Source organism: Neophocaena asiaeorientalis, unplaced genomic scaffold (genome assembly GCF_003031525.2).
Source record: "Neophocaena asiaeorientalis asiaeorientalis breed wild unplaced genomic scaffold, Neophocaena_asiaeorientalis_V1.1 scaffold581, whole genome shotgun sequence".
In the NCBI taxonomy this organism is placed as follows: Eukaryota; Metazoa; Chordata; class Mammalia; order Artiodactyla; family Phocoenidae; genus Neophocaena; species Neophocaena asiaeorientalis.
In genome coordinates this window covers 1,346,767-1,361,089 of record NW_020172732.1, presented here as the reverse complement: position 1 = coordinate 1,361,089, position 14,323 = coordinate 1,346,767, and the positions used below count along the sequence as shown (strand labels likewise).

The 14,323-nt window shown below is 38.7% G+C and overlaps 1 protein-coding gene across 1 annotated transcript in view; it reads right to left on the bottom strand.

The window, feature by feature from the left end:
- The window catches only part of NFIA (nuclear factor I A), a 275,273-nt gene that overhangs the window by 79,218 nt on the left and 181,732 nt on the right, over positions 1–14,323 (bottom strand). The window contains exons 6-7 of the mRNA XM_024740385.1: positions 3,204–3,332; positions 881–934 (exon numbers count right to left, since the gene is read on the bottom strand). Of these exons, the coding sequence (XP_024596153.1) occupies positions 881–934; positions 3,204–3,332 (183 nt within the window). The remainder of the gene's footprint in view (positions 1–880; positions 935–3,203; positions 3,333–14,323) is intronic.

Here is a 14,323-nt window from a genome sequence, read left to right as displayed (position 1 = left end):
CCCGAAGTTTTGCACTTACCCACTCCCTTCCAGGCTCTATTTTTCTGCCTCAGCTTTACAATCATCAAAGAGAGGTTTCCTTTTTAAAAGGTGGCCACCGAATTTCCAAACATAGATCATTTTTGCAGTGAAAAATGGGGTCATTGTTTTTTCAGGGAGGAGACCTTGCTTTTCTGTAACTGTTAAAATACCACCCTTGGCCTGGGCACTGAGGTACGTTACAAAGCTACTGCTTACTAACTGGTGTTTGTCTAGTCGAGGTAGTCCCCTGAGAAATTTTAAGGAAGGCAGCAGAAGTCTTGCAATCTAGGTGCTATCCAGAGGTGACTATACCATGTAATTCTGAACAAGGGTGTAGTAAACAGCCTCCCCTGTGCCCCAGGATCCTGATAAAGGACACACCTTTCTCTTCTTCCTTTTGAAGTTGGATCATCTGTCAGGATTTTCTAATGATTTATCATTTCAGACTGTGGTAACTCCTTATAATAAAAAGAACATATGCAGTTGAATTCTCCTTTATGTCCAATGTCTCATTTATCCCACACTGGCTCCCTCGGTCAGACTCTCCTCCTTTAAATCCGGCCTCATCTTCCTAAAATATCAACTCTTACTCCCAGATGTGATGTCATTCCAAGCATTAGCTTTCCAACTAGTTCAGAGAAGAATAACTGGGATTATGATACCTGTAGCAAGTATGTCTTAAATAATAAGCACCTGAATACCAACCTTTAAAAAGGTCTTAGCCCAAGAGTGTCTCATGTTAGTCTATCTCGATTCTGTGATGCTGACCACAAAGATGCTGCTGAAGTATTTCATCTCAACTACCCCACTTCCCTTCACCAGACCACTAAGTGGGGCAGGATGCAATAAGAATGGGTACCTGAGTAGATTTCCCAGAAAGGAGAACTGAGGATGCTGGGAACCATCTTGAATTCTGGTGAGAAAAAAAGAATCTTTGGAATTCCATAATTCTTAAATTGAGCATCTTTCTCTTTTCCACATAAACAATTTCATGAGTATGAATAGATCAAAACTCACTGTCCTGTAGGCTAAGACGGTCCCCTCTGGTCCAACCCAGTGTGGGTCATTTTAGCAAATGTGATTGTTTAGCATGAAGGAAGCACGCAATCATGGCACCCACAGTAACTGCTAGAATCATTTCAGTAATTTCTAGAACTATGGTTTTAAGGCAAGACACACAGAAGGCATTCAGTATTTATTGAATAAATGATAACATATGCACATTGCTTTGTGCTCCTCAAAGCATCTCTACAAACATTGTTTTATTGTAGTTTCTGTATAAGCATATGAGGTTGGGAGAAAATATTCATTCAGCAGTAATATTGTTCCCATCTTATTGATGAGGATATTAAAAAATTCAGAAGGTAAGTGGAAAGGGAAAGAGGCAGCTTAACCAACTAACCTGAGCGCTGACATTGCTGCTTCCCAATTCTTATCGCCCTGCTGCGCCCATGAGTCTTTTCTTTGCTTGGAATGCCCTCCATTCATGTAAGCAATTTTTAAGATTTGACTTCAATGTTACGTACACTTTGAAGTCTCTTTATTTGATATAAAGTGATAAGTAACAGTGCATTCCACATCATCTTCTAAATGCTTATTTTCCTGCACTAGATCATATGCTCTATGAGGACAGAAACCACTGATTTCCCAGTGTCTGTATAGTGACAGGTACTCATTAAATCCTTGTTTAATGGATGAAGGAACCTCCATAGTTCCCTCCCCTGAGGCCCTACAGAACTGTATGCTTTTCACATTAATTTACCATTTAGAACGTTAACCTGACCATAATAAAGATGAGAAACGCCACATGCCTTATCTCCCTGAGACCAAAAATCTTCTGACTAAAAGGGCTTTGTATTTCTTACTTCGCACCACAGTTTCAATGCTTAAGGAATGTTGACAACGAGGAAAATATCACACTGCCCCATTTAAAGAGACTCATTCTGGGACCACATAATCCCATTCAGATGCAAGGTTTTCAAGTTAGGAAAAAATACATATTTAGCTTCTCTGATTGTACCACACACACTCTCACACACAAGTGAAATAATTAGGGATCTTGAGAAAGTTCCGTCAATGATCACAAGATGTTCAAAGATTGGGCAAGTGAGCATCCATAATTGTGGAGAGAGAAACTGCTTCACACAATAGTCAGAATACTTATTTTCTTCAGTCTGATTTCTGCACGTGTGCACTGGCCAGCCCTCTCAGCTGCCATATTTCCCTGAGATGCACACAGAGTATTCATAAAGGGATTCAGATTTGTGGCACTCACATTGAGATTAATGCAAGAAACATCAGTTTCCCCAGGCGTATGTCAAAGTAGACAAGAGACCATAACTTTCTAGGATGTTTTATGATACCAGCTGGTAGATCACAAACCTACCTAAACGAAAATCTGACGGGAGAAAGCAAACGTGGTTACAATTATTCGTACTCCTACTGTGGGAGTTTCATAAACAAACTAATAAATATTTTCATCTTGCAATAAGATCAAGTTAAGTGATTTGCTGACATTCTCTTGAGGTTTAAAGCTTGTCTTTAATGTGAAATACAAATCATATTTCTTGTGGACACATTTTAATAATAAACTTAAAAGCACATGAGACAAAAATAATGAAAACATTGCAATGAAAACCAGACAAACTATCTACCACTTCAAAAGGAGGGAATGAAGATGGCTCGTCAACACAGTGATTGCAGACAACCTCAATGCAAAATGCCACATATTGAAATCAGGTTTCAAGGAAAGGGAATCAGCAGGGGTGAGAGAAAATGAAAATAAGCTATTGCTTGAAAAGAGGTAATTGACTACACAAAAATAAACTACCTAACACACGCACACAAATACACACACATTCACGTGCATGTGATCCCCTCGTATAATTTGTAGGACAGGTTTGATTTTCCTTTAATTCAAATTACCTCCCACCTCTTTCCAACATCCCACCAGCAAAGAAACAGGTAAGGATCAGGGTTTGATGCCAAACCTCTTGGGTCCCTACAATTCCAAAGCAGCCCCCGAGGATAAGAAATTGGAACACTTGCTGCCTTTAGGACCACTCTGGGGGAGCCTTCATTGTCTCTCATTTTGCTACTCTGGTCTCATGTCTCTCATTTTGCTACTCTGGTCCCAAGGTCATGATCTAAGCACAATCAAGGGTGCCTGTGGAGCAGCTCACCTCTGGGTCCTGTAATGACAGGTCGGTGATGCTGTGTGAATGCCGTTCCCAGGGAGGAGGTCTGCGAAGGGGAGGGGCTGCTGAAACCAGACTTCTCCGACTTCTTCAGTGTGGTTGGAGATGGCATTCCTGGCAGGAAGGATGGATTGACAAGCACACTTAAATCACGGAACAACAGTTTATGCAACCTTAAAGATTAAACTTAAAAGAATTTAAAAAAGAAATCTGCCTGTGAAGGGAAAATTTGTTTTGAATTGGTTTGAACTTGTCATAGGAACAAACAGGTGACAGAACGGTCCCCTGATATCAGCACAGAGCTGATTTCAACTTACTCTCCTAAATCTCAGTCCATTTGGGGGTTACTGATCTTCTCTAATTATGGAGCACCACTTCCCCAGTGCTTCCTGAAGTTGTTGTCTGAGGCAGTGGCCTTTCGGACCCTTTGTAAAGAAGGTTATAGAAGCATGTGAAGACCTCACATGCAATCACCTTATCTTGTCAGTTACTTTACTTCAGTGTCAAGGCACTCTCTCCACATTTTACACAATTTAGCTATTTTAACATTTAAAAAACCCTCATCAATGGTAACTCAGTTGCTTATCCAATGAATAATTTATAATAGAATAAAAAGAAAAAAGTTAAAAAATAAAAGTTAAATGGTTAAATAAGGTATAACCAATGCAAATAACACTGTAAAAGAATAATGACAATGGAAAGATATTTAATGACATGAAATAAAGACATGGAAAGCGATTACAAAATAGGATATTATACAATGATGCCATTTTAAAATGTATTTCTATGTACAGAGAAAGAACTGGAAAGAAATATGCATAAACTATAACAGTAGTTCTCTCTGCATGTTGGATTTGAGTGATTTTCATTGCTTCTTTTTGCTTACTTGTTTTTTCTACGATGAATATATTTTATTTTAAGAAAATAAAAGCTTGTTTTTTAAAAGATAGTATTTTTACTATAGTCTAAACTTTTCATAGCATTTCCAGCATAGGAAATGCTTTGGGAAGAAAATAATGGGAAAGTGGTCCCTTGTAATTACTGCATCTGTAATGTTCTCGGCAACTACGCTGACACACACAACTAGAGGCATCTATCAGTTTGGTAGGGTGCCAATTAAAACAATGAAAACTTGGATATAAAAATAAAGGAAATGACTCCTAGTCTCCACATCACAGGAAAGATTTGGGCTCTTTTAAATTTGCAGCACAAAATTGGTCTGATTTCATGTTGAAAGAACCAAATCTCATTTTACCTATACATATCTACATGTATTATGTTCTGCCTATGACCAGAGAATTATTTGGGTGAACTGGAAAAATAAGTAATAAAAATAATAATGATATCAGCATGTAAATGTTACTGAGTACTTGCTAAATTCTATGTACTATTCTAAGCACTTTATAGGTATAGATCTGTTTAGAAATTTGGTTAGTTTGTCTAAACATGTCCTTGTTATTTCTAATCACAGATTTCCTTAATGAAATTCTACAAGACAACCTTCAAGTGTGACCACAGATTCTGTAAGGAGAGAGACCAGGTCTGCTTTGCCTGCCTCTATTTTCAGGCTATCTAACAAAGAGTCTAGAACATATCAAGTGGCCTGAAAAGATATGTAAACTACCTGTACAGTTCTCGGCTTTATCTGTGGCTTTACTAAGAGATGCCTGGACAGAGCAAAACTTGGGGTATTGACCCTAAGAAAGAGACAAATTGCAAATCGGCAAGCACATTTGCATAGTCAGACATAAGGACAACATGAAGTGGCGTGTGATTTCACACGAGCTAGACAAATCCAGATCAGATCCGTTCTACAGATCAATATGTGTGTGATTTTAATTAGAAACAAGTCACTAAGTGATTTAGCTATATCTGTTTGCTCGCTGAATCAGTAACCAAAGTCATGGCATGCCAATGTCCTAACATCGTTAGGACGAATTGAGATTTTGGATCAACGTTCATTACAAGCAACCTAACCTAAGGTATCATCATGTAATTACATCACAGAAGAGATTTCAAATTAAAAAGCGAAAGGAAAGAAATAAAAAGCTCCCAAATGTAAAGAAATCTCCCAATTCATTCAAAACTCTTCTGTGCAAGGCAATTTTTAGGCTTCCAACCAGTCCACTGATTTAAACTCAGTCAAATGCTTGAATTATGTGTCATGGAACAGAAATAGAATAGAAAATGAAAATGTCAAAACTTTTGAGATGGCAGAATTTTTTTCAGATGATGGAATTGATGATGAAATGCAGTATCTGAACTAATCTTATTAAAGAAAGCAAATGGCTGGACTCAAGGAAAAGTCATTTCTTTGAAATGTTCATGTTTTCCAACCCATGCAATTCTAAATATGTCAGAAATGTTGACATGATTTAAACCCACCACTTAACGCTTTTAAAAGGGGAAGTGGAAGTCAAATATAGACAATTAGCATCAAAATGCTTATCAAGTTAGTAAATGGATTCAAAATGATCAAAATTTAAATCCTCTTTGAAAGGGTTAAAGAGAGAAGAAGTACTTTCTGCATACAAGAAGAACAAGCCAAACTCTGTATAATCTTCTAAATTTATCACGGTCAAGTAATATGAACCCCAAGGCTGTCATGAATCTCAAAATTACTTTGTGTTTTCAATTTTTAAAGACTCATATTGAGCATGTTTCCTTATTATTTACTTATATTTTCTCCATATGCATAATGTATGTTTTGGTTAATTTGCTTTGTATACTTAATTGACCAAATGAAGTTTTAAAATGCTAGTCAACTGCTTTATGTTTAAAGCTAGACAACATTAATCCTGCCTTTTATTTTTGAAATCAAATTTGGTTTCTGTACGTTACTTTAAAAAGAAACTCTTTGTTAAAATTTCTTTTACCAAATAGCTATGCACAACTGTTACACAATTACTGCACAGATTGACTGATTGGCTTTCTCTTAATAAGTCAAAATTTTGATTTAGAACTATTTTTTAGAAGTATCAGATTTTTAAAAAAAGATTATAAAGTAATGCTACAAGTTTTTCTGGAACAAACAAAGTATTACTTCAAAGTTCCTTTCAATATGTAAAAATAAAGAATTATATAGAATTGGAAGCAGAAATTTACCATAATGTTTATTTTCAATGGGACATTCCTGGAGACCTTCAAGATGGAGGAAGAGTAAGACGCGGAGATCACCTTCCTCCCCACAAATACATCAGAAATACATCTACATGTGGAACAACTCCTACAGAACACCTACTGAACACTGGCAGAAGACCTCAGACTTCCCACAAGGCAAGAAACTCCCCCACATACCTGGGTAGGGCAAAAGAAAAAAAGAAAAAACAGAAACAAAAGAATAGGGACGGGACCTGCACCAGTGGGAGGGCTGTGAAGGAGGAAAAGATTCCACACACTAGGAAGCCCCTTCACTGGCGGAGATGGGGAATGGCGGACGGGGGAGCTTCCGAACCACAGAGGAGAGCGCAGCAACAGGGTTGCGGAGTGCAAAGCTGAGAGATTCCCGCACAGAGGATCACTGCCGACCAGCACTCACCAGCCCGAGAGGCTTGTCTGCTCACTGGCTGGGACAGGTTGGGGCTGGGAGATGAGGCTCCGGCTTCTTCAGAGGTCAGATCCCAGGGAGAGGACTGGGGTTGGCTGCGTGAACACAGCCTGAAGGGGGCTAGTGCGCCACAGCTAGCCGGGAGGGTGTCCAGGAAAAAGTCTGGACCCGCCTAAGAGGCAAGAGACCATTGTTTCAGGGTATGCAAGGAGAGAGGATTCAGAGTACCACCTAAACGAGATCCAGAGATGGGTGTGAGCCACGGCTATCAGCGCGGACCCCAGAGACGGGCATGGGACGCTAAGGCTGCTGCTGCAGCCACCAAGAAGCCTCTGTGCAAGCACAGGTCACTATACACACCTTCCCTCCAGGAGCCTGTGCAGCCCGCCACTGCCAGGGTCCCATGATCCAGGCACAACTTCCCCTGCAGAACACACAGTGCGCCTCAGGCTGGTGCAACGTCACGCTGGCCTCTGCTGCTGCAGGCTCACCCAGCACTCCGTGCCCCTCCCTCCCCCTGGCCTGAGTGAGCCAGAGCCCCCAAATCAGCTGTTCCTTTAACCCCGTCCTTTCTGGGCGAAGAACAGATGCCCTCAGGCGACCTACATGCAGAGATGAGTCCAAATCCAAAGATGAACCCTAGGAGCTGTGCGAAAAAAAGAGAAAGGGAATCTCTCCCAGCAGCCTCAGGAGCAGCAGATTAAAGCTCCTCAATCAACCTGATGTACCCTGCATCTGTGGAATACCTGATGAGACAACGAATCATCCCAAAATTGAGGCAATGGACTTTGGGAGCAACTGTAGACTTGGGGTTTGCTTTCTGAATCTAATTTGTTTCTGGTTTTATGTTTACCTTTGTTTAGTATTTAGAGTTTATTATCATTGGCAGATTTATTGATTTGGTTGCTCTCTTCCTTTTTTTTAATATATAGATATATATATATATTTTTTCCTTTTTCTGTTTTTGCAAGCATGTATGTATATACTTATTTGTGTGATTTTGTCTGGATAGCTTTGCTTTTACCATTTGCCCTAGGGTTCAAAGTCTGTCAGGATTTTGTTGTTGTTGTTGTTGTTTTAGTATAGTTTTTAGTGCTTGTTATCATTGGTGGATTGGTTCGGTTACTCTCTTCTTTTTTTTTTTTTTTTCTTTCTTTCTTTTTTTTTATTACTTTAAAATTTTTAATAATCATTTTTTATTTTAATAACTATTTTATTTTATTTTATTTCTTTTTTTATCCCTTTTCTTCTGAGCCATGTGGCTGACAGGGTCTTGGTGCTCTGGCCAGATGTCAGGCCTCTGCCTCTGAGGTGGGAGAGCCGAGTTTAGGACACTGATCCACCAAAGACCTCCCGGCTCCATGTAATATCAAATGGTGAAAGCTCTCCCAGAGGTCTTGATCTCAACGCTAAGATCCAGGTCCACTCAATGACCAGCAAGCTACAGTGCTGGACATCCAATGCCAAACAACTAGGAAGACAGGAACAAAACCCACCCATTGGCAGAGAGGCTGCCTAAAATCATAATGAGGTCAAAGACACCCCAAAGCACACCACCAGACATGGTCCTTCCCACAAGAAAGACAAGATCCAGCCTCATCCACCAGAACACAGGTACTAGTCCCCTCCACCAGGAAGCCTACACAACCCACTGAACCAACCTTAGCCACTGGGGGCAGACACTAAAAACAACGGGAACTATGAACCTGCAGCCTGTGAAAAGGAGACCCCAAACACAGTAAGTTAAGAAAAATGAGAAGACAGAGAAACACACAGCAGATGAAGAAGCGAGGTAAAAACACATCAGACCAAACAACTAAAGAGGAAATAGGCAGTCTACCTGAAAAAGAATTCAGAGCAATGATAGTAAAGATGATACAAAATCTTGGAAATAGAATGGAGAAAATACAAGAAATGTTTAACAAGGACCTAGAAGTACTAAAAAGGAAAGACAAAAAATGATGAATAACACAGTAAATGAAATTAAAAATTCTCTGGAAAGAATCAATAGCAGAATAACTGAGGCAGAAGAACAGATAAGTGACCTGGAAGGTAAAATACTGGAAATAACTACTGCAGAGCAGAATAAAGAAAAAAGAATGAAAAGAATTGAGGACAGTCTCAGAGACCTCTGGGACAACATTAAATGCACTAACATTCGAATTATAGGGGTCCCAGAAGAAGAAGAGAAAAAGAAAGGGACTGAGAAAATATTTGAAGAGATTATAGTTGAAAACATCCCTAATATGGGAAAGGAAATAGTTAATCAAGTCCAGGAAGCACAGAGAGTCCCATACAGGATAAATCCAAGGAGAAACACGCCAAGACACATATTAATCAAACTATCAAAAATAAAACACAAAGAAAAAATTTTAAAAGCAGCTAGGGAAAAACAACAAATAACATAAAAGGGAATCCCCATAAGGTTAACAGCTGATCTTTCAGCACAAACTCTGCAAGCCAGAAGGGACTAGCAGGACATACTTAAAGTCATAAAAGGGAAGAACCTTCAACCAAGATTACTCTACCCAGCAAGGATCTCATTCACATTTGATGGAGAAATTAAAACCTTTACAGACAAGCAAAAGTTAAGAGAATTCAGCACCACCAAACCAGCTTTACAACAAATGCTAAAGGAACCTCTCTAGGCAAGAAACACAAGAGAAGGAAAAGACCTACAATAACAAAACAATTAAGGAAATGGGAATAGGAACATATGTATCAATAATTACATTAAATGTAAATGGATTAAATGCTCCCACCAAAAGACACAGACTAGCTGAATGGATACAAAAACAAGACCTGTATATATGCTGCCTACAAGAAACCCACTTCAGACCTAGGGACACATAAAGACTGAAAGTGAGGGGATGGAAAAAGATATTCTATGCAAACGGAAATCAAAAGAAAGCTGGAGGGCTTCCCTGGTGGCGCAGTGGTTGAGAGTCCGCCTGCCAATGCAGGGGACATAGGTTTGTGCCCCGGTCCGGGAAGATCCCTCATGCTGCAGAGTGGCTAGGCCCGTGAGCCATGGCCGCTGGGCCTGCATGTCCGGAGCCTATGCTCCGCAACGGGAGAGGCCACAACGGTAAGAGGCCCGCGTACTGCAAAAAAAAAAAAAGAAAGCTGGAATAACAATTCGCATATCAGGTGACACAGACGTTAAAATAAAGACTATTATAAGAGACAAAGAAGGACACTACATAATGATCAAGGGATCAATACAAGAAGAAGATAAAACAATTATAAATATTTATGCACCCAACACAGGAGCACCTCAATGCATAAGGCAAATGCTAACAGCCATAAAAAGGAAATCAACAGTAACACAATCATAGTAGGGGACTTTTAGCACCCCACTTTCACCAAAGGACAGATCATCCAAAATGAAAATAAATCAGGGAACACAAGCTTTAAATGATACATTAAACAAGATGGACTTAATTGATATTTATAGGACATTCCATCCCCAAACTACAGAATACACTTTCTTCTCAAGTGCTCTTGGAACATTCTCCAGGATAGATCATACCTTGGGTCACAAATCAAGCCTTGGTAAATTTAAGAAAATTGATATCGTATCAAGTAGCTTTTCTGACCACAACACTATCAGACTAGATAACAATTACAGGAAAAAATCTGTAAAGAATACAAACACATGGAGGCTAAACAATACACTACCTAATAACCAAGAGATCATTGAAGAAATCAAAGAGGAAATCAAAAAATACATAGAAACAAATGACAATGAAAACACGACGACCCAAAACCTATGGGATGGAACAAAAGCAGTTCTAAGAGGTAAGTTTATAGCAATACAATCCTATCTTAAGAAATAAGAAAGATCTCAAATAAACAACCTAACCTTACACCTAAAGCAATTTGAGAAAGAAGAACAAAAAATCCTGGGTGAGATAGGGAGGGTGGGAGGGAGGGAGACGCAAGAGGGAAGAGATATGGGAACATATGTATATGTATAACTGATTCACTTCGTTATAAAGCAGAAACCAATACCCCATTGTAAAGCAATTATACTCCAATAAGGATGTAAAAAGAAAACCAAAAAACTAAAAAACAACCTAACCTTACACCTAAAGCAATTTGAGAAAGAAGAACAAAATATCCCAAAGTTAGAAGAAGAAATCATAAAGGTCCGATCAGAAATAAATGAAAAAGAAACGAAGGAAACGATAGCAAAGATCCATAAAACTAAAAGCTGGTTCTTTGAGAAGATAAACAAATTTGATAAACCATTAGTCAGACTCATCAAGAACAAAAGGGAGAAGACTCAAATCAATAGAATTAGAACTGAAAGAGCAGAAGTAACAAGTGATACTGCAGAAATACAAAGGATCATGAGCAATTACTACAAGCAACTATACGCTTATTGGGCAACCAGGGAGAAATGGACAAATTCTTAGGAAAGCACAACCTTCTGAGACTGAACCAGGAAGAAATATAAAATATAAACAGACCAATCACAAGCACTGAAATTGAGACTGTGATTAAAAATATTCCAACAAACAAAAGCCCATGACCAGCGGGCTTCACAGGCAAATTCTATCAAACATTAGAGAAGAGCTAACAACTATCCTTCTCAAACTCTTCCAAAATATAGCAGAGGGAGGAACACTCCCAAACTCATTCTACAAGACCGCCATCACCCTGATACCAAAACCAGACAAGGATGTCACAAAGAAAGAAAACTACAGGCCAATATCACTGATGAACATAGATGCAAAAATCCTCAACAAAATACTAGCAAACAGAATCCTACAGCACATTAAAAGAATCATACACCATGATCAAGTAGGTTTTATCCCAGGAATGCAAGGATTCTTCAATATATGCAAATCAATCAATGTGATACACCATATTAAGAAATTGAAGGATAAAAACCATATGATCATCTCAATAGATGCAGAAAAAGCTTTTGAGAAACTTTAACACCCATTTTTGATAAAAAGCCTCCAGAAAGTAGGCATAGAGGGAACTTTCCTCAACATAATAAAGGCCATATATGACAAACCCACAGCCAACATCATTCTCAGTGTTGAAAAACTGAAACCATTTCCAGTAACGTCAGGAGCAAGACAAGGTTGCCCTCTCTCATCACTATTATTCAACATAATTTTGGAAGTTTTTGCCACAGCAATCAGAGAAGAAAAACAAATAAAAGGAATCCAAATTGGAAAGGAAGAAGTAAAGCTGTCACTGTCTGCAGATGACATGATACTATATATAGAGAATCCTAAAGACTCTAACAGAAAACTACTAGAGCTAATCAATGAATTTGGTAAAGTAGCAGGATAGAAAATTAATGCATAGAAATCTCTTGCATTCCTATACACTAATGATGAAAAATGTGAAAGAGAAATTAAGGAAACACTGCCATTTACCACTGCAACTGCCATTTACCACTGCAACAAAAATGTGAAAGAGAAATTAAGGAAACACTGCCATTTACCACTGCAACAAAAAGAATAAAATTCCTCGGAATAAACCTACCTAACGAGACAAAAGACCTGTATGCAGAAAACTATAAGACACTGATGAAAGAAATTAAAGATGATACAAACAGATGGAGAGATATACTGTGTTCTTGGATTGGAAGAATCAACATTGTGAAAATGACTCTACTACCCAAAGCAATCTACACATTCAATGCAATCGCTATCAAACTACCACTGGCATTTTTCACAGAACTAGAACAAAAGTTTTCATAATTTGTATGGAAACACAAAAGACCCCGAATAGCCAAAGCAATCTTGAGAAAGTAAAACAGAGCTGGTGGAATCAGGCTCCCTGAATTCAGACTATACTACAAAGCTACAGGAATCAAGACAGTATGGTGCTGGCACAAAAACAGGAATATTGATCAGTGGAACAGGATAGAAAGCCCAGAGATAAATCACTTTATTTTTGATAAAGGAGGCAAGCATATACAATGGAGAAAAGACAGCCTCTTCAATAAGTGGTGCTGGGAAAACTGGACAGCTACATGTAAAAGAATGAAATTATAACACTCCCTAACACCATACACAAAAATAAACTCAAAATGGATTAAAGACCTAAATGTAAGGCCAGACTCTATAAAACTCTTAGAGGAAAACATAGGCAGTACACTGTATGACATATATCACAGGAATATCCTTTTTGACCCACCTCCTAGAAAAATGGGAATAAAAACAAAAATAAACAAATGGGACCTCATGAACCTTAAAAGCTTTTGCACAGCAAAGGAAACCATAAAGAAGATGAAAAGACAACCCTCATAATGGGAGAAAATATTTGAAATGAAGCAACTGACAAAGGATTAATCTCCCAAATTTACAAGCAGCTTATGCAGCTCAATATCAAAAAACAAACATCCCAATCTAAAAATTGGCAGAAGACCTAAATAGACATTTCTCCAAAGAAGATATACAGATTGCCAACAAACACATGAAAGGATGCTCAACATCACTAATTATTAGAGAAATGCAAATCAAAACTACAATGAGGTATCACCTCACAGCAGTCACAATGGCCATCATCAAAAAATCTACAAACAATAAATGCTGGAGAGGGTGTGGAGAAAAGGGAACCCTCTTGCACTGCTGGTGGGAATGTAAATTGATACAGCCACTGTGAAGAACAGTATGGAGCTTCCTTAAAAAACTAGAAATAGAACTACCATATGACCCAGCAATCCCACTACTGGGCATATACCCGGAGTAAAACATAATTAAAAAAAACTCATGCACCACAATGTTCATTGCAGCTCTATTTTCAATAGCCAGGACATGGAAGCAACCTAAGTGTCCACTGACAGATGAATGGATAAAGAAGATGTGGCACATATATACAATGCAATACTACTCAGCCATAAAAATAAACTAAATTGAGTTATTTGTAGTGAGGTGGATGGACCCAGAGTCTGTCATACAGACTGAAGTAAGTCAGAATGAGAAAAACAAACACTGTATGCTAACACATAGATATGGAATCTAAAAAAAGAAAAAAGAAAAAAAAATGGTTCTAAAGAACCTAGGGGCAGGAAAGGAATGAAGACACAGATGTAGAGAATGGACTTGAGGACACGGGGAGGGGGAAGGGTAAGCTGGGATGAATGAGAGGGTGGCATGGACTTATATATACTACCAAATGTAAAATAGATAGCTAGTGGGAAGCAGCCACATAGCACAGGGAGATCAGCTCAGTGCTTTTTGATCACCTAGAGGGGTGGGATAGGGAGGGTGGGAGGGAGACACAAGAGGGAGGAGATATGGGGATATATGTATATGTATAGCTCATTCACTTTGTTATAAAGCAGAAACTAACACACCATGGTAAAGAAATTATACCCCAAGAAAGATGTTTAAAAAAAAAAAGGGACAGTCTCTCCTATTGATTGCTATAATAACCCAATGGTGGTAAACAGAATAGGAGATGAATTTCCAGAAGCTTTTTGGCTTGCCATTGGCTTTCTAACAAGTAGACTTCCTGAATTTCTCTCCAATTCGTCATTTTTCTAAGCTATCTGAGTCATTTCAAATAGTGTTCAATGGACAAAGGC